The following is a 24823-nucleotide window of genomic DNA, read 5'->3' as shown; positions in this document are numbered from 1 at the left end:
GTTTCTTTGCTGCTGCAATATATTTGTGTATCAGGTGTGCTTATAAATCACCTTGCATAGGCATCGATAGCTTTGTGACTTCAAAATAAGGATCCTGAGAGTATATTTATTCAATCAATATTTATTGATAACTTACACATTGCTGGGTGCTAGAAATAGAATAATGAATAAGATAGAAACAGTAAAAACTTATATTTTAGTGGACAAAACCCAGACATTGAGCAAGTAATACCAAGTGAGATACGGGTTATAGGTAAAGTGTATAGGATGCTCTGGGAATGAAGGAGGAGCTACCAGTCAAAGGTAGAGGAGAGAGGAGCAATTCATTCATTCCTTTGGCCATTCAACAAATATTTGAGTCAGGTTCTGAGCTGTATCCCAGACGGAGAAAGTAGGTGACATTTTTTGACAAAAGAAGCAACCAAAAGAAGCCTGGTATGCAGAGTGACTCTCTGCAGGTGTGGACAGGTAGGCCACCCTCTGAAGAAGGGATAAAGGAGGAAGAGGTGGGTCTCAAGGTTTCGACATGCCAGGAACCCTGCCTGTTGTTGACTGGTCTTTGTCATCCTGCCCAGTGAACAGGGGGGATATGATTATGGGAAAGAGACCTCACTCTTGCTGAGGTTGTAAGAAACAGTAGCCTTGCCCTAGAAGCCCTCATGGGAACAGCTTTACTTTTATTCCAAGCTGTCTTTATGGTTATGGCTGGTTGCAAAGCTCTAAATCATTTTGTTAACACATGTCCTGCCAAGTTTACTTATGCTTTCTCAAGCCCAAGTGTGAGCAAGTTCTTTCCATGAATCCAGACAGGGCTCTTCTGAACTGCAAATATGTATGACCATATGATTAAGTGGGGGGATAGAGCCTCAGATCAACAATGCAATGAGTTATCAGATCAGTATGGTATGCACAATTTTTGAGAAATGACTCAAAGTATATTTCAAGGTAATCCATAGAATACAAAAGCAATAATTTTAAGTATACCTCCACCCAGGGAAAGAATTCTAATTCCTACCTCTAGCACAATGACTAGCCCATAATGGACACTCCAAAAGTATCCTTCATTCTCAATTAATTACATCTTCTTGTAGTAAATCATCACCATCTGCTATTTGTAAACTAAAACCCACACATGCACTTTATCAGAATCTTAAAATATTCTGATACTAGCTTCTTTTTCTTGTTACTATCCCTGAATAAAAAATTACTTTCAATGCTCATTTTAAAGTCAGATAGGCAGGATCTACAATTTTTTGAACTTCATATAATTAGATTTTCTTTTGCTAAATAAACAAAACAAAAAAACAATTCTCCCCTCCTAGGTTTTGAAAATGAATAGGTGTGACGGCTGATAGGTGAAGGGCAAGCAGGCTCCTTGGCTGTCTGTGTTGGCATACAAAATCAGTGAAGCTGTTCCTTCCTCAGTAAATGAAGAAACCTTCTTTTTTGATATAAAGCATTCATCATTCACATAAACTGGGCTCTGGTAGAAGTGGTTAGACGAGACCAGTGAGACTGAATCCTGGTTTAGTCAGACTATAAAGGACCATCAACAGAAGACGTATCCAGCTACAAGCAACAGAAAGAAGCCACGCAGGGAGGGCACCCACAGGCAGCATGAAGAGGGAGCTATAACCAGCAGATGGTGTGCGTTGACCCAGGAAACTTCAGTTCTCCACTGTCTGGTGAAAGGTCATGAGGTTAGGAGCTAAGCTAGATTTCAGTCCCAGAAGACAGAAAAAAAAAAAAGAAATGAATTTTTCAGGAGTGGAGAATGAGCCAGGAGTGAGATCCCCAAGGGAGAAGAAAGAAACCTATTTACTAGAGCTGGTGTCAGAGACAGATCACCAGGAGTGGGGGGCTGACTGGATGTGGGACATTTGAGCTACTGACCTTGGCCCCAGTGAGTACCTGGCCCTGGAATGGGACTGACCCTTGGAGTCCCATATGGAGCTCAACCAATCTGTCAACTTCCCAGAGCTTCCCATTTCTTTGTTTTCATTTTGTTACCATAGTTGATATGCACTATACAAAGTGTATTAGGCTGTTCTTGCAATGCTATAAAGAAATACCTGAGACTGAGCAATTTATAAAGGAAAGAGGTTACATTGGGTCTTGGCTCTGCAGGTTTTACAGGAAGCATAACACCAGCATCTGCTTTTCAGGAGGCCTTAGGGAACGTTTACTTATGACAGAAGGTAAAGGAGGAGCAGGTATCTCACATGGTGAGAAACGAAGCGAGAGAGTGGATGGGAAGGTGCCACACGCCTATAAGCAACCAGATCTCATGAAAACTTATTCTCTATTGCAAAAACAGCACCAAGTCATTAGAGATCTGCCTCCATGATCCAAATACCTCCCACCAGGCCCCACCTCCAACACTGAGGATTAATTCAACATGAGATTTGGGCGAGGACAAATATCCAAACTACATCACAAAATTTCATAGCACCTCTTGCTATGAACTTATTGATTTATTTGTGGGACATGGGGTCTTGCAACGTTGTCCAGACTAATCTCCAACTCCTGGGCTCAGGTGATCCTGCTGCCTCAGTCTCCTGAGTAGCTAAGACTACACGTGTGTGCCACAGCATTCAGCTCTACTCTTTTACAGGAGCTGTTAAAAGATTCATAGTTGCATGATGCGAGTTTCTTTAAGGTGACTTTCAAGGTTTCACTTGAATCATTTCTTCTCAACATATTGTCAGATCCTTGCTAGAGTATTATGTACAGTGCTTTGAGTAATTTATAGTTAATGACTGTGTGTATATTTTATCATAATATTATTTGTATATCTGATTCACTCAAACATGATTAAAATTTATTTCTCTGTCACAAACACAATTATTACTATTTTGCTTCTTGGCTTCTAAGTTAGTAATATCATTAATTACTATATACATGTGTTTTGAAAATAATTCATTTAGTGTCAAACTGGCAGAAGTATCAGACATATCCTAACATTCATTCAGCTAATTTCATTATTCTGTAAAATTAAGCCAAAGAATGTAACAAAAGCTTTCTTTTCTGGAAGTATTTTAAGTAATTACCAAATCTTCAAGCATATCTTGTTAGAAGTCTTTAATGATTTGGGAGTTCTTTAAATAAGAATTTCCTTGAAGTTCAGAAAAGCCTTGATTACCAAAAAAAAAAAGCCTTAGAAGGTATGGCCTGGGACATATTCATCTTTTTATACTTGGCTTGTTTGTTTTTGCTTAAGCATCAAACACAGAGAAACAAATTCACTGCTGGCTACTGGATACTTGCTCAGTGGCTTCAATTTAACTTCGAAATCACCTAGTCTAGTCTATGAGGTGGACCAACCGCCATTTCATTAGCTTCACAGTTAAGGCACTACAGTTGGACTCCTCTGGATTGAAGAAATGGAAGATTAAAGGAAGATTATACCTCTGAGAACTGTTTAAACAAAACATTTTAAGATAAAAACTCATTGATTCATTTTGAGTTTTTATCTAGGATAGCAGAAAGATAAAAATGAATAGAAATGAATTCATTAATAATTCTATCAAATGGAATCCCACACCGTATGCCAGACAGGTGGCCCTCCAGCACCTCTTCTTATTAGTTGCTGCTTACCGTTTTGTGTGATAATTACATGTGACAACCCATGTACTGAAAATCCTAATCCATATGAACTAATCTCATCAGGTGGCATATCCCTCCACTTTGCCCCAACATGGAAAAGCCAAACTTGTTTTCTGTTATCACTCTGCAATAGCCAAATCTATACTCTCCACTCAGCTTATTTAAGCTTCTGTCACTCGACCATCCCAGCCTCACCTACTTTATCTCTGTCTTCTACTTACTCCAAAAGCATTAATCTCCACTTCTTTAAGACTCTGATATGACACGGTGGCTCACGCCTGTAATCCCAGCACTTTGAGAGGCCGAGGTATGCAGATCACCTGAAGTGAGGCGTTTGGGACCAGCCTGATCAACATGGAGAAACCCTGTCTCTACTAAAAATACAAAAAATTAGCTGGGCGCGGTGGCACATGCCTGTAATCCCAGCTACCCAGGAGGCTGAGGCAGGAAAATCGCTTGAACCCGGGAGGCGGAGGTTGCGGTGAGCTGAGATTGTGCCATTGCACCGTAGCCTGGGCAACAAGAGTGAAACTCCATCTCGAAAAAAAAAAAAAAAAGACTCTGGCACCTTTTGCAGTCTGCCCATCCATGGATAAGTTCTACCATCTTGCTATGTAATATCAGAGACCCTGTGGACAACCTCTGGTATACTCTAGCTTAAGAGTTTCTTAACCATCTGAACTCTCCTGACTTTCACCTTCACTTCACATTGGTGAATACATTTTCACAATGACATCTTAATATTCTCAGATCTTAATGTTCTCACAACACAGAACAGCTGTACCTCTGAAATATTCATCTCGAGTAACCCCCTTTCCAATAAAAATCTGCTGATCCTTAGAATTTTTTGTTTCATTTCTTTATTCCCTCTACACCTGCTCTTCGACTTTACTGACAACTCTCACCCTATGGCCACTCTATTTTTACCTTACCTTTCATTTATATCCTCTATCCAGCGTACATCCTGTGCCATCCCTGAAACCATCATCTCACCAAAGTATTTCATTCCCTTGCCCCTGTGAATGAGCCTACCCTGAATTGATTCAGCTGCCTTCCTTTTCCCTTCCAACTCTAGGCTAAGACATCTAATAATGTTTTTTATATGTGTGTTTGTTTGCTTACTTACTGTCTCCTTTACTATTGTAAGCTCCTGTGAGCAGGGACTTTGTGTTGCTCACTCTGTGTTTAGGTGCTGGGTAACCTTAGCATCTAAAACAGTGCCCAACAATATCTGTTGAAGCTATTACTGATGATGCTGGAGAAACCCCACAACTGCCTGGTTTAATGCCATTTCAAGTTACAGCCCTCCACTTCAACAGAGCCATCAATTCCGTGTGCATGGCCCACTCCTCACATGGACCCTTTCTAGTCTTCATACTCTCCTTATTTACTTTCTATACCAGCTCACTCCCAGGGGGAGATTTTTGCTTGTTACTTCATAGAGGCCAACTGGATGATGACCCATTCAACCCCCCGTCCTTTCCAGCCTCCAAACATATTTGCCTTTTGGCCATCTTTGCTTCTTTCACCCTGGTATTAAATAAAAGGAGAAGGCAGCCATTCTCTATCTCAGAATAATCCTACATTCTTTTCCTTGGATACATATCCTCTTTTACTTCCATGGACAAGCTTCATCAATTTTCCAGTCTTCCACCTGAATCTTCAATGTCTTCCTCTCTGCCTTCAACATTTATCCTAGTCAATCTCTCAGCTGTGTTTAATTCCAACGATCATGCTCTAATTTTTGACATCTGCTCTTCCATTTGCTTTGGTGATTTTATACTTTGCTGATTTTCCTTCTATCTCTCTGAATACTACTTCTCGGTTTCTTTTGGAGTTTCTTCCTCTTTTCATTTTTAAATGTTGCTTTATGTGATGCCGTTCTGGATTCCCTTCTCCATTTCCCTAGGAAATCTCAACCATATCATCCACATGCTGATGACCCTTGAGTCTTTATTTCCAACGCCATCTTCCCTGAAGTCTACCAAATCAAATATGTACCAGTATCTCAAATTTAAACTGTCTCAAAGTGAACTCTTCACTGCATTGGTCCCAGCCTATTACCCAATAAGCTGTGCTTCAGTGTTCCTTAGCTTGGTGAACGGCCAAGCTTACCACCCAATTTACCAAGCCAGAAACTTGAGTTACCTTTCCCTCACTTCTTTTTCACAACCTCGCCTATTTTTTCACAACCTCACATATTTACAGAAACATTATGTCTTATGAATTCTACTTCCCAGTAAATAATTCACAAATCTATCCATTTCTCAGCCTGGGCAACATGAGGAAACCCTATCTCTAAAGAAAGTTACAAAACTTAATGGAGTATAGTGGCACATGCCTGTAGCCCCAGCTACTCAGAAGGCTGAAGTGGGAGGATTGCTTGAATCTGGGGAAGTCGAGGCTGTAGTGAACCATGATTGTGCCACTGAACTCCAGCCTGGGAGACAGAGTGAGACTCTGTCTCCAAATAAACTAACAACAGCAACAACAACAAAAACTGTTGTTATTCAAATCCAGGCAAAAACAACATTCATCCAGATAAGTGCAGTAGCCCAATTTCCTGCCCGCAGCCATTCTTTAGTTCTAGTCAGTGATCTTTCTCAACAATTCTGACAAAGTCATGCATCCTTTAAAACCCTTCCTTCTGTGACTTCTCACTGCTACTAGAAGGAACTGCATTCACTTTAACAAAGACTACAAAATCCAACTCCTGCTTATTTATTTTGCCAGCAATGAACAATTCTCCTTCTTGCCTCCACTCTCCTATCTTCATACACACCCTCTATGACAGCCTTACGGAAATTCTTTCAGTTTCCCAATCTCGCCAAGCTCTCTCACATACAAGGAGCACTGAAATATTATTCCCTCGTTTGGGTGAATCTTTGCCTCCACTTTACCAGGCCTGAGTTAGACAGCAGCCAATCTCGACAATGCCACACACTGTTTAAAATCCCTTAGATGCTCCCTGTGGCATTTTAATTTTGTTCATTTTCTGTAGACTTCAGGAGATATTGCAACCCGTTTCTCATGGCATTTAAGACCCTTTGTGACCTGGGCCCTGGTTACTTCTCCAGCATCACATCTTGCTAGCCTCTACACCCCAACCATCATGAACCACTTCCAGGTCCTAAACTCAATGAGCTCTCACCTCCATCTTGCATACAGCCTATGCCTATGCTCTTCCCGCTCCCATTGGTTGGGCAATCCAATTACTCTTCAGAACTTAGCAGGTGAGGTGGGACTGGCTTCCTGGCCTCATTGCCATCACTTTGGCTGCCCACTCCCAGACCCACTATGGTTTAGCTGCTCCTCTCTCAGAGCATCTGTAGCACACACAATCTTCTTGTCACTATCATAGCACTTATCAAACCATTTTGTTTATGTCTCTCACACTGACCAGGTTATCATTTTCCCAAGGGTAGGAGGTATTCTAGTTCATATTTCCAATGTCTAATGTTCAGTATTTAGAAGGTGCTTGATTAATGCTTTTGTGAAGAAAAAAAAAATGAATGCCAGCTATGGAGGGATGTGCCTGTAGTCCCAGCTGCTTGGGAGGTTGAGGTGTGTGGATTGCTTGAGCCCAGGAGCTTGAGGGCAGCCTGGGCAACATAGGGAGACCCTGCCTCTAAAAAAGTAAAAAATAAAATTTAAAAGATAAAATTAGTTAACTAATGAATAGATACATGAATAAATGAATGAATGGATGAGGGAAAAAGTTGTTCTAAAGTCTCTACAGAAACATTATGCCTGCATTACGCTGGGGAAATTTAGGAAGACATTCCAGGTTCAGCTTCTCCATGATTAGCAGAAAATCAGGCTGTCTCTCCTCTCTAACTTAAAGTCTTCACTGGGCACACAGTCTGAAATTGAACTTGTTAAAGCAATCAGTTGGTCAATATGTACCTTCCCTTAAAAATGCAAATGTCCAGGCAATTCCTATAGTGCTTAACATCTATTCATCTACTTAAGTTACTTTTCCTCCTAACACATAACAGAAACTACTCTACTGAAGAAATGGAAATTCTGTGTGCCCAGGAAGAATAGAAAGTTTAGTAGCATAGGTGTATTTCAAAAGCTTCCCAAACCATTGTAATAAGCAGCCATATTTGAAAATCACTATTATTTAGTGCTTTTCAACCTTACTGTGCAGACAGATTTCCTGAAAGGGCTACTGAAAGTGTAGCTGCCGATTCAGTAGGTCTGAGGTGGGGCCCAAGACTGCATTTTTGCATGTTCTCAGCTGTTGCTGCTGCTGCTGTTGTTGGTCCATAGACCACACATTGAATACCAAGGATCTAGTCATTCTCCTGATGCAGGCCTCTAACTTATTTACTTTTAGGGATTAATCAGTGGTGAGAAAAGGGATAATGGCAAAGGTCTGCAAGGGTGAGCACAGAGTAACTACGTTGGTAAATTAAGGTGTACCTGTTGGTTTTTCTTCACAGGAAACACAGATTCAAGTGTTCATTTCTGATTTTGCTCATTCTAATTGATTCAAAGCCTGAACTGTCACCTCCATGCTAAGAGCACAGCAATCAAAGAAAATGTTAATAAAGGATGATACATTTTTATTTGAGAATATCTAAAATATACTACATTCTGTCTCTTTCTCTTTCTTTTTTTCTCTCTCTCTGGCTATAACTTCCTCTTTAAAAATATAATGTTTGCTCTCCTTCATCCCTCTCCAGAAGAGGAGAAGAGGAAACACAAGAAGAAACGCCTGGTGTAGGGCCCCAATTCCTATTTCCTGGGTGTGAAATGCCCAGGATGCTATAAAATCGCCACGGTCTTTAGCCATGCACAAATGATAGTTTTGTGCGTTGGCTGCTCCACTGTCCTCTGCCAGCCTACAAGAGGAAAAGCAAACTTACAGAAGGATGTTCTTTCAGGAGGAAGCAGCACTAAAAGCACTTTGAATCAAGATGAGTGGGAAACCACCTCAATAAACACATTTTGGATCATATATATATATACACACACACACGTATATATATACATATATGTAGTTTGCCTTTTGATTTGATTTTTATTTGATTCTCAAAAAAGAAAAAAAAATGTTAAATACTGCATTTGAAGGCCGGTTGTGTTGGCTCACGCCTGTAATCCCAGCACCTTGGGAGGCTGAGGTGGGCGGATCACAAGGTCAGGAGTTTGAGACCAGCCTGGCCAACACAGTGAAACCCAGTCTCTACTAAAGATACAAAAAATTAGCTGGGAAGGGTGACACGCACCTGTAATCCCAGCTACTAGGAGGCTGAGGCAGGAGAATAACTTGAACCTGGGAGGGAGACGGAGGTTGCAGTGAGCCAAGATTGTGCCATTGCACTCCAGGCTGGGTGACAGGGCTAGACTCCATCACAAAAATAAACAAACAAATAGTGCATTTGTGATTTTCATGAAATAAGATGTTAAATGAATCAGAGCTGTACATTATACCTACGGTGCATCTTCCTGAAGGATGCGTAACATGAAATAGGCTGTCATTAGTCTTTGCTGTTTCTCTGTAAAACGAGGCACTTTTAATTCCAATTTTGTAGATAAGGAAAATGAAATGCAGAAAGCTGAACTGACTTAATTAGGAACACATACTAATAACACAGGATGTGGCCAAAACTTACATCCTAGATCTCCCATGCTAAAAGTTGGCTTAGTGGAAAAAGAAGCAGTAAGCTTCCAAAAATTGTGTCTCTGTTACCCATAACACTTGCATCTCTTTGAAACAAACTTTATAATTTAACACCCCTTCTCCTGCACGAATTTCTTGCTGGAATTTATATTTTATTCATCTAATTATTAATCTACATTCTTCCTAAAAGAATTCAAAGTGGCCTTAGAGGGCTACATAAAATAAAGCAATATACATTGTATGAGAAAGAAAAGAGGAACAGGAATAAAGCTGATGAAGCAAGTTTACACAAAGAGGTCCTATAATTTCAAGTTAAATTCAAATTTGGCTCTTGACTTTCTACCAGTCAAGGTGAAAAGGGAAACATCTCACAGCACTCGTGTAAAAAACCAACACATTTTTCCAGAAGCAGGAACTGCTAACTGCTCTATGGTAGACCAAGGAGTCTGGCTTTGATCCAGACGGCTGGTACACCTGGGCACATATGTCTTTCACTTCCTCTGCAAGTGAGACCCCAGGGAGTCAAAAACAGGGCTTCCAACACCTAATCCTGAAATAATTTTAACTTCCCAGTTGATTTACTATTTCCAGAGACTTTTCATCAATATAATGCTAATACAATTAAATAATAGAGGCTCACTCAAACTAAAAAGCTTGTGTTTATTTAGGGAAGATTTCATAGATGGTGAAAACTACAAATAATCATTTAAATTGCAAAAATGGAACTCAATAGACTCAACATACAATAGCAAGCCTAAGATCAAAGCATAAGATAATTATGTAAAAATAGACATTGGAAAGATGGAGGAAAGGATGCGGGTGATTTTTCTTTTTCTTTTTCTTTTTTTTTTTTTAACATCTTTGGGTTATCAATTTGAACACCATAAAATTCACCCAATAATATTTGGCAAACTTATACAGTTGTACAACCATCACCGCAATCCAATTTACACTTGATCTTTAGCCAAAAGGCTGAGAATCTGTCACAGTCCAATTTTAGAACACTTCTATTATCCCAAGAAGTTCCCTTATGCCCATTTGCAGCCAATCCCTGCTTCGTCTCCAGCCTCAGGCAATCAATATTCTCTCTTCTGCCCCTATTGTTTTGCCTCTTCTAGAAGTTTCATATAAATTGAATTTTACAATATGCAGTTTTTTTGTGTGTGTCTGGCTCATTTCACTTAGCATAATATTTTTGACATTCATCTACACTGTTGCACATAATAGTAGTCTGCTCCTTTTTATTGCTGTGTGGTTGTAGTTCATAGCTATATGACATTTTGTTGATTCACCTGTTGATACACATTTGGGATGTTTCCATGTTTCGGCTTTTATATATAACACTGTAATGAACAATCACAAAAAAGTTCTTGCGAGGATACGTGTTTTCGTTACTTTTAAGTAATACCTAGGAGTAGAATTGCTGGGTTGTAGGGAAGGTATATATTTAACATTTTGCAAAAACTGTCTGTTTTCCAAAATGTTTCTAACATTTTGATCCAGATGTACTAAAATTTACATTCCCACCATTAATGTTTGATGGTTCAGTTTCTCCACATCCTCACTCACAGTTGAGACTATCCTTTTCATTGTAGCCTACAGTGATTAATTTTAGGTGTCAGCTTGACCAGGTTAAGAGATACCCAGATAGCTGATAAAGCATTATTTCTAAAGCATTATTTCTGGGTGTTTCCATGAGGGTGTTTATGGAAAAGAGTGGCATTTGAATCAGTGGACTAGGTAGAGAAGATCCACACTCAGCATTGTGGCTGAGCATCATCTAAATTGAGGACCCAGATAAAACAAAAGGCAGAGGGAGGGGAAATTCTCTCCTTCTTCTGGAACTGGGGCATCCCCCTTCTCCTATTCTCAGACATCAGAACTCCAGGTCCTTGGTTCTTTGGTAACTGAGACTTTATATGCGTATACCATTGGTTCTGTTCTCTGGAGAAGGCCTGACTAATATGTGGCCCTTCTAGGATGTTTTGAACAAAAATAATGTATGCTAGTTTTCAGTCAGTTCAGAAATAGGATCAAAATAAGCCACCACCAGCCCCTGACAAAATCCCCTTTTCTAAATGGCCTTAAAGAATGGAAATTTACAGGATTGAAAAGCTTGTGCAACGTTCTCCTTATGGTTTTTTAAATTCTGTATTTTTCAATTTCCTTCAAGTAATCTATCTATTTTATCAACTTGAGCCTCATATCATATCAAAGGCTTACCAGAAAGCACCTTGCTACCTCGTGGATTTGCTTATGAGTAGGACAAAATGGGATCCTTCAACTAAAGAGGAATCTTTCTACATCTCTTATTCTAAAATGTTAAATATCAAACCAGGATCCTCACTCCAACCTAAGTAAGTTTGTATCCACCCCCTCTACATGTAGATAATTTCTGTAGCTGTAAAATAAACTTTTGGAGTACTACTTAGCTTACCAGGCTAATTTTCTTTCTCTTTAACTGCTTAATTCAACTTTTTATGTTTTCAATTTCTTGACCATTCATTAAAAAATGATGGTGTACTACTTGCTTAAAATTTCCCTGGAGGGTAAAAAAACACGTTATATATTTGTATATTTATCACATAATTGATTCCTTTTCTTGGAAAGGATTTGATTGATACATGCTAATTTTGACTAGAGAAATGTAAGGTAATATCCCTACACAATTTTCATGAGATTGTGCCAGGGATGCCACCCAAAGCAAATTGCCACATGCCACAGTCAAATTAACAAAGGTGTACTTCTATGGTCTTCCCACTAAGATATCTGCTGTGTTCTCATTCCATGAAGGATTTTTTCCAAACTTAATTACATAACAAAATAGCCTCATTTCCTACACTGAAAGGCTGCTACAGGGCCAGCAGCCCCTATAAGTTAGCCATCAGTCCTTCCTGTATTTACCTAATTGTGCTATTTTTCTTCATGGAGGTTTCAAGGTGATACAGACAAGAAGGTAGAGACCATGGTTCACAATAAGGCAGAGATGCCTTGTTGTAGCCAGGCAAAGGTCAGCTGTTGCCAAGATACGTCACCAAGGGTATCACCATGATCGAGCCCTTGCAGACATTTGCAAGCTTCGTTTCAGTTCAAGGGTCATAGCTCAAGGCACACAAAACTGACAATTAAATCAGCATGTGCGTACAGTAGTCTCCTCCTTAGCTGTGGTTTCACTTTCCATGGTTTCAGGTACCCATGATCAACTACAGTCCAATATATTAAATAGAAAATTCCAGAAACAGACAACTCAAATGTCTTAAGTCATGCACCATTCTGAGTAGCATGATGAAAGTCACTGAGGAGCCTTCTCCATTATCATCATATCCACTGATTCAGGATGACAAGTAGCCCTTATTTTACTTAATGATGGTCCCAAAGCACAAGAGTAGCAATGCTGGAATATTGTTATAATTGTTCTATTTTCTTATTAGCTATTGTTATTACTCTCTTACTGTGTCTAATTTATAAATTAAATTTTATGGTAGGTATGTATATATAGGAAAAAATACAGCACATATAGGGTTCAGTACTGGTTCAGTCCAGTATCAGGCATCCACTGGGGTCTTGGGGGAATCCTCAGAGGACAGGAGGGGGACTGCTGTGCATTATCTCACCATGCTGAAAATATCTCTCAAGTAACAGAACATCGCCTCTCTTTGCATTAATAATTAAATAATCATAAAAAATTTTCTTGGTATGTGCAGAATTAAAATAAAAGGAGTGGATAGTTCGGAGAGGTGTTTCATCCAGGTCTTAATGTTCCACAAGCCTGTCTCTCAGGGCTGCCATCCACAAATGTGCAGTGTCCAACCTGCATGACTATACAGGTTGTCCACTCTCTCTTGTAAACTCTATTGATTATGTCTTAACTTGGCCTTTCTGGCATCTGGATAATTTAGGACCACACTTCTAACTTCTAACATATGCTTCTGCAGACCCTCAATTCTCTGTCTTTTTTTTTTTTTTTTGAGATAGAGTCTTGCTCTGTCACCCAGGCTGGAGTGCAGTGGGGCCATCTTGGCTCACTGCAACCTCTGCCTCCCAGGTTCAAGCAATTCTCCTGCCTCAGCCTCCTGAGTAACTTGGATTATAGGTGCGTGCCACCACGCTGGCTAATTTTTGTATTTTTTTGTAGACAAATTTCACCATATTGAACAGGCTGGTCTTGAACTCCTGACCTCAAGCGATCCGCCCACCAGAGCCTCCTAAAGTGCTGGAATTACAGGCATGTTGCCATGTAAGGTAACATGTTCAGAGGCTCTGGGAATTGGATGTGAATATCTTTGAAAGGCCATTATTCTGCTTACCATTAAGAAGGAACCACTGATAACATCTTGAGACCATTTAAACCAGTTGTACCCAGTCACAAGTGACTTTGCTGCCCCCAGGGGACATTTGGTAATGGCTAGAGACATTTTTTGGTTGTCATAACTAGGAGAGGACTGCTAGTTGTCATAACTAGGGGAGGACTGGACATCTAGTTGGTAGAGGCCAGGGATGCTGCTAAATATCCTATAATACACAGAATAGCACCCACAACAAAAAATTATACAGCACAAAAATATCAATAGTGATTGAGTCAAGAAACCTGGATTTAAAGCATAAGATTCCTTGAAATCTAAGTTAGGAAGGTTACAATGCAATGGAAGTCAGTTTCAGGATATAGACTTACATAGAAAAGTCTGCAAAATCACTTACAAGCTCTATAACTCTAAGTTTTTGACAATCTTATAGGGCAAATAAGTGCTGAATAATACTTTGTAGCATTTTGATCCCTTCCTTAAGTTGTTATTTCTTAAGTGGTATTTGTTTTATTTTAGGTCTGGTGTAATATTTCATACTGACACATTACACATATGGGCAAGTTAATTTAAAGTATACATAAACATCATTTTATGTACATCATAAATATTTAAATCCTAGATGCTCAGATTTAAAATATGTAATACCAAACAGATTTGAAACAGCCTTCTGCAACATTTTACTTCGGTCTTTGTATAGCTTGACTTCTATTCCTTGACTTCAAAGGATCAAAGAGAAAATTACATTTGCTGTGACATTCCCTTCCACTGGGAGAAAGGTTCGAGTTGGGGCCATCTTTCACTTAATGGAAGCACCATGAGTATCAATACTTACTTTTCCCATTCTCAAGAATTTCTGAGCTCAGGTTTGAACCCACCCAGTCTCTTAAAGTGCCCTATAGACTTTCTGATAAGATATTTTATATTTTTTCAACATCTTTCTATTCATATTTTTCTTTCGTTTCTTTCTTTTCTTTCTTTTTTATTTTATTTTATTTTTTAGATGAGTTCTTGGTCTGTTGCCCAGGGTGGAGCGCAGTGGCATGATCCCAGCCCATGGCAATCTCCGCCTCCCAGACTCAAGAAATTCTCCTGCCTCAGCCTCCCTAGCAACTGGGATTCTAGATGTGCGCCACCAAATCCAGCTAATTTTTGTATTTTTAGTAGAGATGAGGTTTCACTATGCTGGCCAGGCTGGTCTCCAACTCCTGACCTCAAGTGAGCCACCCACCTCTGCCTCCCAAAGTGCTAGGTTTACAGGTGTGAGCCACCGTGCTCGGCCTTCATATTTCCTTTTCTTTCCACCTGCTCTACTCTTGTCATTTTACTTTAATATTTGCTTTTGTCCAAGATTTCCTCTAGGGTTTTCCTAGTTTGCAACAACTTCTAAAAGAAATAGTTGTATTTTCTGTGGCAGAAAAGATCTCCTAACCAGCAAAAGACTGTGTGTGCGTGTGTGTGTGTGTGTGTGTGTGTGTGTCTGTGTGTATGAAGAGTGTATACATGAGGGTGTGTGTCATCTTATTTACTCTCCTAGGAAGAATAGTAACTACCAATGTGAACAAGCATTCTAATGGCTTGTGAACCAACAGAATGAAGAAAAATACACAGCTATACAGCAACCTTGTTTACCACAGAAGTTATTTCTATTGTATACATTCCTCTGCCAAGATACAGTTATGCAAGGTGTTTTACATTTGGTTTGATTCCTAAGCTACAATTAAAGGATACAGGTTAAATACATTTTAAAGAGTTGAGACTTGCCAAACATTATTTAAAAACCGTATCTCTAAACATTAAGTCACATTTAAGATTCCAGATTCTGAATGTCACATTGCTCCTTGGGAGGAGAAACCTGCCTAGATCTCAGAGGCAAAATCACTTGTCGTTTATAAAAATACACCTACCTAGTCAAAAAATCCAGTTTCTTTGGAAGTAAAATTCAAGGAAAAGAAGACAAAAAGGAAAAAATAGTGACAGAAGAGAGAATCTATAGATTAACATACTGAAGAGACATGTCAAGTGCATTAGAGACAGAGGAATTAACCCTTAGTAGTCAATATGTAAGTGGAAGTTTCTCAAAGCAGGACAGCCTGAGCATTTAATAGGGTAGCTGGTAGGGAGAGAAAGCATAGGAGGACTTGGGGAGGAAGTAAACGTTAACTTTTAAAACTCGAGCATATGCTGACTTTTGCACATGACCATGGACATCTTCCAGCCAAGGTACCAACCTGTGCAGCCATTTCCCTGGGGAATAAAGAAGCTTTGTTTTTGAGACAAACTTTGAAGGAGAAAGTACATCTTATGTTGAGCAGCAAATGGCTAACATCTAAATCAAGTCTCCCTCAAGCTCCCCACATCACATCTCAAGATGTCTGGCCATTGCACTTGTGACCCAGAGCAAAAAAACACCAAACCAAAACAAAACAAAAAAAACCATCAAAAAGCAATACAAAAAAAGCAAAGGGCACAGATACAGAATATTAGACTACAACCTAGAATTGTCAGACATTTTCCCATCATTCTTTTGCAAAGTTCGGTGAATAACAAAAATCCATATAAAGAATATCCAAGCCTGGGTGCAGTGGCTCATTCCTGTAATCTCAGCACTTAGGGAAGACAAGTTGGAGGATCGCTTGATCTCAGCAGTTCAAGACCAAGCCTGGGCAACATAGTGACACCCCTCCTCTACAAAAAAATTGTTAAAAACCTAGCCAGAAGTGGTGGCAGATGCCTATAGTCCCAGCTACACAGGAGTCTCAGGCGGGAGGATGCCTTGAGCCGAGGAGATCAAGGCTACAGTGAGCTGTGATCACACAACTACACTCCAACCTGGATGAGAGAGCAAGACCTTGCCAAAACAAAAAAAGAAACAGAGGTAACAGTCACCCCTGGAAAACAAAAAAAAAAAAAAAAAAAAGAGACTATCCAGCAGAAAATGCTTAAAATTATTTGGGACAGTTTATTTCTTGTAAGACACATAGACGTTAGAAAGGAGCTTTAGAATCTCTTGTTAAAGGGCATAAGCATTGTGTTCATATCCCAGGTTGCTGCCCTTAGCTACCACCTTTCTTCTTCTTGAGGAAAGAACAAATACTCCCATTTTCAACACACTCTAATTGATAGGATTTCTATAGCTCCATACACTTTCCTGTTTTCCGTTCTTATATTTTTTCTCTTCTAATCACTTATGTCTTAAGTTCAGCCCTTAAACTTCTTCTCTTCTTTTGAGAACTCAAATACTCCCAAGGCTTCCGCTATCACTCCTAAACTGACAGATCCCAAATCCAAATTCCAGCTTTTTAAACCTCATCTCTATCTCCCTGCTGTCTATCCTCATGTGGCTGTTACCCACGGCTTAGACCAAACACATCTACATCCACCTCATAACCTCTCTATTTCTGTGTGGGCTGCCACCATTCTTCTTAGTCCCTTGGGTTTTAAAACTTGGCATCATTCTCGACACATTCATTTTATTTAGCAAGTCAGTTTTATTGAGTCACCCAATTCTCCCTTCCATTATCACAATAGCCCTCTTATCTCACCACAGGCCAACCTTTTTTGCTAACACCTAGAGTACAGCAGCAGCCCCCCCCCCGCCTGCCTGTCCTCCTTTTCACTCAATCCATCCAACTTCACATTCCCAGAATCACCTTTCACCTTTGGCCTGATCACTCCCCTGTTCAAAATATCTGTTTCTCCTGTATTACAATATCAAGGATAAACATGGAGTTTCAAAGTTCTCCATAATGCACTCTTCCAACAAGCATACATTTTTACTACTTCTCAATAACATAGTTTATTTCTGTTGTTTTTGGAATTCCTTCTTCTGTACCTCCACATCTCAATTCTAGCCCCACTTCAAGGTTCTCCCCAAATGTTAATTTCTCCACCCAGACCTACATCTCACTCCCTTCTTCTCACTCACCTAGTGATGTGCATTGAGAAATTTAACACAATATACGATGCTTACCATTTCATATGTGTTCATTTTCTTTCTCCAACTACATGGCAAGCTCCATACAAATAGAGATACAGTTTTCTATTGCCCTGCCATACAGCCCAGGGCTGAAAACAGTGATATATTTTTCAGAGTAGACAAGTTAATTAATCTATTACTTAAATACATTTTTATTTTCCTTGATTATAGAGCCAGACACATAAATAAAAGAGCCAGACCCATAAATAAAATGAATAAAAGTATAAACAAAGCAAATGAAGATTAGCACTTAATTTTAAATGTTATATATCAGCTGCATAAGTATTACATGTAAAAACCATTTCTTACCTGATTTTATGCAGTCTGATGACTTGCAAATACCATCTAGGAAAAGGAGGAAATATGCATAAATATTGGCAACACATATTTTTAATTTTCTACTTATCTTTTGTTCTTTCAAAAACTGCCAATTAAATAAGCAGTTCCTTAAAACAAGAACTAAAAACTGAGCATTGTATGTCATTGTCAGTGGTTAGAGAAAATATAAGAAAATAAAGTAGGTAAAATCTAAATTTAAAACTTTGATTATGAAGAAAAACGTGTTATTATATCTTCTCTACCAACTAAGTCCTAGGCATATTAAATTGAAATAATCAATTGTTTTTGTTTGGTAATCATTTTTTTTTTTTTTGCCATTAAACAACCAATCTTTTTAAATCCTTATTGTGAAAAACTTCCAAGACTCGAATTAAATTTGTTAAATTCCTGAGAAGATCTTTAGAATTCCAACAACACAACAAAAATTGACTAATGACTATTACTAAAGCTGGCCACAAAATTGTGTATATTTTAATCAAATAAAAACTATACATCAGATTCCTCATAAGTAAGCATGAGTGCACTAAATATACTTGCAACTAATAACTTAGCTCAACATAAAAGGTATTGTACTTCAGAGTTAATTGGTTTGACATACTGATGTTACATTCTATAAATGAATCTCTTTGTCAGTCTTTAAATGCCTCTATCCTTAACACATTTATTAGATAGATGGTAAAAGCATGGAGGAAGATTTCCTTTTCTTTTGCATTTATGGATGCACAGGTGTGGGAGTAACTTACCATCGTAGGTTGCATAGAGCGCGATCATTGTCACAGCTATGATGGTGAGGAGCAGGACAAGGACCGAGAGGCTGATCTCTAGTGGGGTCCATCGCTGTTTCTTCTTTGGCTTTGGAGTGTTGATATCAGTTATATCCATCTGACTTTCTGATCTGCCCATCACCTAAAATCTGCAAAAAATTAAAATACTGATAATTAAAAATACATAGATAAAAACGAAAATGTTCAAATGCCTAATATGGCTGGATAAAAGTAAAAGGTTCAGTTATTTTAAATTAGAAATACATTTTTGCTGTTGAGAAGTCAAAATTGTGTTGCTGAAAGCGAAGAATATAGAGCCAAATGAATTTGACAGGTCTCAGTCACAACCTTTTGGGTTTGTTTTTTTTCAGTATATCACTGGAAATCTCAGCAAAATTAGACAGCGAGACTTGGTTGAATACTCAAGTAGGATTGCTTCAGCAGTTTATAAGCAAATAATTGCTCTACCATCATTAAGAAAGTTTTAAACTCACCCTTTTGAACTCTGGACTAACAACAAAGGTTAATTTTATATCTTGCTCCAGTGGCTTTTTTTATGAGCTCAAAAATCAATGACTAATATCTTGAGGTTTTGACTAAGTAATAATTTGAAATACTAATATACATAAACAGCAAAAGGAATGAAAACATGAGGTAGTTTATTTTAGTCATAAAAAAAACTTTTATTTTTACAGTTCAAAATTACTGATATAGGTATCTATTAACTGGTTAGATAACATGCTGAAAATGGTCACACATCCTGAATATCCAACTTAACCACACCCAATCCCATTTAAGAGGGGAGTAAGGGGGACAAGTAAACAAAAGAATGCAAAAAATTACCAAGTTGATACTTGTCGTCCTGTATAAAGCAGGGTGTGCAAAACATACCTGTATTCTTTTTTTTTTTTTTTTTTTTGAGATGGAGTGTAGCCCTGTCACCCAGGCTGGAGTACAGTGGCATGATCTTGGCTCACTGCAGCCTCCGCCTCCCAGGTTCAAGTGATCCTCCTGCCTCAGCCTCCCAAGTAGCTGGGACTACAGGCACTACCACGCCTGGCTATTTTTTGTATTTTTAGGAGTGACAGGGTGTTGGCCAGGATCGTCTCTATCTCCTGACCTCGCGATATGCCCACTTAGGCCTCCTAAAGAGCTGGGATTACAGGCATGAGCCACTGCGTCAAGCAACGTACCTGGATTCTTAAAAATCTTTCATCTCAACTAGAGATGTGTTAAAAAGTTGTAGCCTAAAAGTGGAAACTGACACAGAATAGAATAATTAGGAAACTGGGGCAGAGAGAAGTCAGGCAACATGCTCAAGGCTACATAACAAGTCAATATTCTTTGCAAATAACACATTTGGTCACTGTTCAAAATAAAGCTGTATCATCATGCAGTAAAAGCTAACTTAGATCTTATTGTAGAAATTTAGGGGGAAAATTGAGGAGATATAAGCCTAAATATTAAATTTCATCAGGGGCCTAGTGATATTTTATCAGTCAGTCCCCAAGGATTAGAGCACAGAATTTCCATTATTCTGCATGACTATATAAAAGAACATCTTAAACTAACAGATTAGCTGTTTATAGCTCAATACAAACTACTCTTAGAATTTGGTTCTTAGATGAAGTTACGGCTCAGAAATGCTCTTATAGTTAAAGATCTTTATTGAATACACACAATTCCCTAAGGGTGTGTTTTATGGAAACTGAGGCATAGGAGAAAGAAGAAACATTTTACATTTGAAGTGTGTTCTGGGAGACCCAGCAGAAAACTAGGAAATTAATCTTCCCAGTGAATTATTAATAAGTGAACCACAATTAGACCTTAAAGTTCTGGATACAAAGTCTCAAATATGCTGTCTGCTTGATTACATGAGGCTAGAAGCAAGGACAGACTATCAAATAAAAATATTTTATTAGACAATGAAAGCGGTGTCTGCTCAATAAAAATGGAATGTAATGTACCTGAATGTTAAAATGTCTTACTTAATGGTTATGTAAGCCATGCTGGCTTAGTCTCGCCACCCCTGGGGTTATGATACGGAATTGCATTGATTGTAGTCCTATTTTAACAGTGTATTGGTTGGGCAAAGAAAAGATGGGAACAAATTAAATAATACTCTGGACACCTTACAGAGAGGTAAACGATAATAATTCTCTCAGTCTCCCCATGTTTCTTGATTGTCCTAAAGAACACCTGAATGTTAAACACATTTGCTCAAGTATTTCCCTTTCCTGAATATTCTTCCCCCCTGCTTTAATAATATTTCAGAAGACAATGTAGAGAAATGTTTATTGGTAGAAAATGCCTTTTCTTTAAGTTTTTCCTTAGAAATGGCAGTCAGTGTCTCTGTAAAGTAAAGTGAAGAGGTGAACCAAGCAGCCTCAGGGTTAAATTACAGGTGCTTTGTGGCAACTCCATGCCTTGTGGCGTAGTAAAGCTAGTGAGTAGGCATTTCCTTCTCTCTTGTGAGTTTATCTTCCCTTGACTTCTCCTTTCTGCCCTTGAGACGGGGGTACTGAAACAGCTGGGCTCTTAATGGTTCAGCACCTAAGTCTGCAGAATCAGTTCCAGAGAAATGAAGACAGTGACATGAGCTGCATCAAAACAATATAATCTTTGAATCACCTGCAAAGTCTTCCTCCATCTCCCCCTCTTGTAAATACTCTGTAAATCTTCAAGGAAGTCTTTTGCTCCTAAGTAGCATTTTTTCAAAAGCATTGAACAAAAGCAGAAAAGATGCAAGTTTAATCTCCAAATTAACTTTGTCATTCATTTCCAGTTAATTCTGGAAGGTTCACTATTTTTCTTTAAGAAATCAGGGGACAGTATCTGGAATCTCACTGTGGAACATATCACTAACCCTCAGATACCTGAATATACAACTTAACCACACCCAGTCCCATTTAAGAGGGAAGTAAGGGGGACAAGTAAACAAAAGAATAATAATTTTAAAAAAAAGTTGATACTGGTAGTCCCGTATAAAGCAGAGTATGCAAAAACATACCTGTATTCTTAAAATATTTCGACTCAACTGAAGATGTGTTAAAAAGTTTAAAAGGAAAAGTGGACACTGCCACAGAAGAGAATAGAGAATTAGAAGGTCTAAGATAACAAGAACCCTGCGAACTTCAGCTTGACAACATTATAAACAGATTAAATTACTATTTTGTTTAAGTATAAGCTGAATTTCAAAGCAATGTAAAGCAGCAATTCTTACACCAGTTGAGCATACGCATAACTATATCAGATAGTCAAAGCAGGAAACCTGGATAACTGATGTGTTAAAAAGGAAGTCTACTTACAGACTTACAGACTTAGTCTTAGCTAAGCAATTTTCATCTTCACAGCACATTACAACATTAACTTATGACTGTAGGTCCCTGAAGCTGCGCTTTGCAATTACAGTTTGCATTATGGAAACTGAGGCACGAGAAGACGGAGAAACTGTTTCCATATTTAGACTGTGTCTGTAGAAGCTGAGGACAGAAGTACTCAGAATCAATAATCTTCTTGTTTCCCAGACATTAATTAGGTGTTTCCCGGCCTGAAATACCAAGTTCTGGTTACAAAGTGCAAACCACATTACTCCCCTGGATAGTGCTGCTCTACAACCGAAGACACAGCTTTAAGTCCAAGAAACTACCAGGCAATATTTGAAAGTGCTGGAACCCACAAAAATGCCAGGGAATGAAGCTATCCCCCTTCATACAGTCGATTTGCCGATGAGCAGGTTCCAAATGCTGACGCTGCAAATCAGGTACTAGTTTTCAGTTTAACAAAATTGCCATTTGAATCACATATGGGGAAGGAATCGACTTGATCAAGAGGCTAAAGAAGGATATTTGTTTGTAATTACCCTTATTTTCAAACAGTACTAAGTAGGAAGTCTTAAACTTTCATCTGCAAAAGAACACCTCCACCCGCACCGACCAACCCTTGTGAGATTTAAGCATAAATTATATAATAGGAAATCAGGTTTAAAGCAAGATGAAGAGGTGGGATAATGAAAAGATCTTCCAGTTAAGAAAAGTAAAAATAGAAAAGTGAGTTACAAATGAGAAAATCCTACATAAACCAAAATGAAAACAAACCTTGCTTTTTAAAAAGAAAAAAAAAAATCAGTGTCTGTACAGCAGAACGGCAAATTCCCAGCCCCCAAATCAGCCCCGGTGCAATGTGGTAGCGCGGATCTCGGTAACAAAACAAAACTCCCCGAGGCAGAGGCCGCAGGGAACTATGGAAATGAACCTTAAGAGCCAATCTGACCTGACTCCCAGAGCACTCCTCGGGTCACCCCCCGGCCCCTCTCCCTCCCTTCACTCCTCAGGTCCCAGCAGCCGCTCTTTCCCAGGGCACGCCTCCTTCGCCCGCGGCCGCAGGGTCTAGGGCGCTCGGCTGGCGCCAGACCTCAGCGGCGGACCCTGCTCCGCGCACCTCGCGGCGGCCGCTCCACTTGGCCGGCGCTGCCCTCCCCGTGCCCGTCCCACGGGCTCCCAGCGCCCTGGGCGCTCGCGCCCTTTGGACCCTTGTCCCTCAGCTCGCTCTCCCGGGACTCACCAGAGGGATTCGGGAGAAGTTGGAGGCTGCGGAGCCGACACATCCCGACCAATGAGCGCGCGGGGCCGGGTGGCCGCGGCGGGTGGGTGGGCGGCTGGGGAGCCCAGCCGAGCGCTGCTCGGTCGGTGCATCAGCCCCACGCGCCCGGAGCGGTGCGGGCTCCAGGCTGAGGCCGGACTTGGGGGAGGTTCTGGACCCGCCTCCGCCCGGGCATCCCTCCGACCCGCACCCGCAGAGACTCACCGTGACCTCTCAGCAGATCCCGCACCAGGAGTTGGGCGGCCGCTCCAGCCGGCGCTCGGTCCAGCTTCGCCACTTGCTCATCTCCGCGTCCCGCGCGTCTCGGCGCTCTCACCACCCCGCCCGCCTCGCCGCTGCAGGACCAGCGAGAGGAGCAGTTCCCTGGGTGACCTGAAGGCTTCCGCTAGGTCTCCCAAATCCAGTCACTTCGCGTGAGGGGGCCGGGGCGACGGGGGGCGGGCGGTGGCAATGAGACTGTCCTATCCTCCCCACACCCCACCTCACCATTCCCAAAAGGGCTTTGCTACACATTCTTGGAATTGCTTAGCTTCGGGGCTTTCAAGAAAACAATACACTGGGATTCTCTGTGCTGAGGAGGGCTCCATCTCTCCCCTGCGGACCGGAGACTGTAATGCGTGCCTCTACTTTCACTCTTTCTTGCTCCCTTTCTTCCCGGAATCCAAGCATCCTTCCTTCTTCATTTAAATTTCCTCTCTCCCTCCCCACCTCATTTTCTTTTTTCTTACTCTCTCTCTCTTTTCCCTTTTCCTTCTTTCCTTCCTTGCTCCTGCTTTCTTCAACCCTCTTCCCTCCTTTCCTTTCATTTTCTTGGTCGTAGCACTCTGATGTGAAGGTCTGTACTGAAACACTCCGCTCCCACCTCCTGACTCCAGAGAATCTTATAACGTTTGTACCTGGGAGGTTGAGGGTGGGGAGTGAGAAAGAGAGAAATAAACTGAAGTGTGCCTGCTCTACCTACTGAAATCAACTGTAACGCGCCCGGGCCCTCATCAGTTTCATGCAGGCAAGCAGCACACCACTTTCACTCAAGCGATTACCTCCTCAAAGGGGCAAATACGAACTAGGAAATACTTCTGGCACAAAGGCAGTTTCTTTGTAAAAGCTACCTTTAGCAGCTATAATTGCCAAGGAGCTCAGAGGAACTTTTTTTTTTTTTTTTTTTTTTTGCTTCCAGTATACAAGTATCTTTAACACTGATCCCTTTACTCTCTTGAATCACATGTAATTACACACACACACACACACACACTCCCCTGCGGAATTCATACTGAAATAAAACTGGGTTTGCAATAATCTGTTTTTAATATCAAAATGATTTACTGCTTGAGGGGAGTCCCCTTGTACTAAAAAAATTTACGTCTTTTTCATAGCAGAGAAAGCTGGAAAGCAAGGAGAAAAGGTAGTTTACGCTAATAAGTGGAATACAATGGAGAGACATTTCCCTCAAAAGCGAACCAATCTTTAAATAATTAGGTTAATTATAGAGAAAAATGTAGTGTGTAGACTTAACAAGTGCTATTCATGTCTGTATAATTTACTCTTTCTCTGCGCATCGTACAGACACTACTTAGTCCTCAAAACAATCCCAAAATATTGGTGT

The 24823-nt window shown here is 40.0% G+C and overlaps 1 protein-coding gene and 1 pseudogene across 7 annotated transcripts in view; one reads left to right on the top strand and one right to left on the bottom strand.

The window, feature by feature from the left end:
• MME (membrane metalloendopeptidase) overlaps positions 1-23661 on the bottom strand; it is a 96846-nt gene extending 73185 nt beyond the window's left edge. For 2 of the 7 annotated variants that reach the window (XM_037736463.1, XM_017522911.2), the window contains exons 1-3: positions 18967-19077; positions 18598-18767; positions 17825-17860 (exon numbers count right to left, since the gene is read on the bottom strand). In XM_037736463.1, the coding sequence (XP_037592391.1) occupies positions 17825-17860; positions 18598-18757 (196 nt within the window). In that variant the 5' untranslated portion in view covers positions 18758-18767; positions 18967-19077. The other 5 variants (XM_017522908.2, XM_017522907.2, XM_017522910.2 and 2 more) reach the window with 5 other exon arrangements.
• Positions 8240-8568, top strand: LOC119470256 (annotated as a pseudogene).
• Positions 23662-24823: the final 1162 nt, after the last annotated feature.

The sequence above is a fragment of the Cebus imitator genome, unplaced genomic scaffold (genome assembly GCF_001604975.1).
Source record: "Cebus imitator isolate Cc_AM_T3 unplaced genomic scaffold, Cebus_imitator-1.0 Scaffold25, whole genome shotgun sequence".
NCBI lineage: Eukaryota > Metazoa > Chordata > Mammalia > Primates > Cebidae > Cebus > Cebus imitator.
This window is presented reverse-complemented; position numbering and strand designations above follow the sequence as displayed.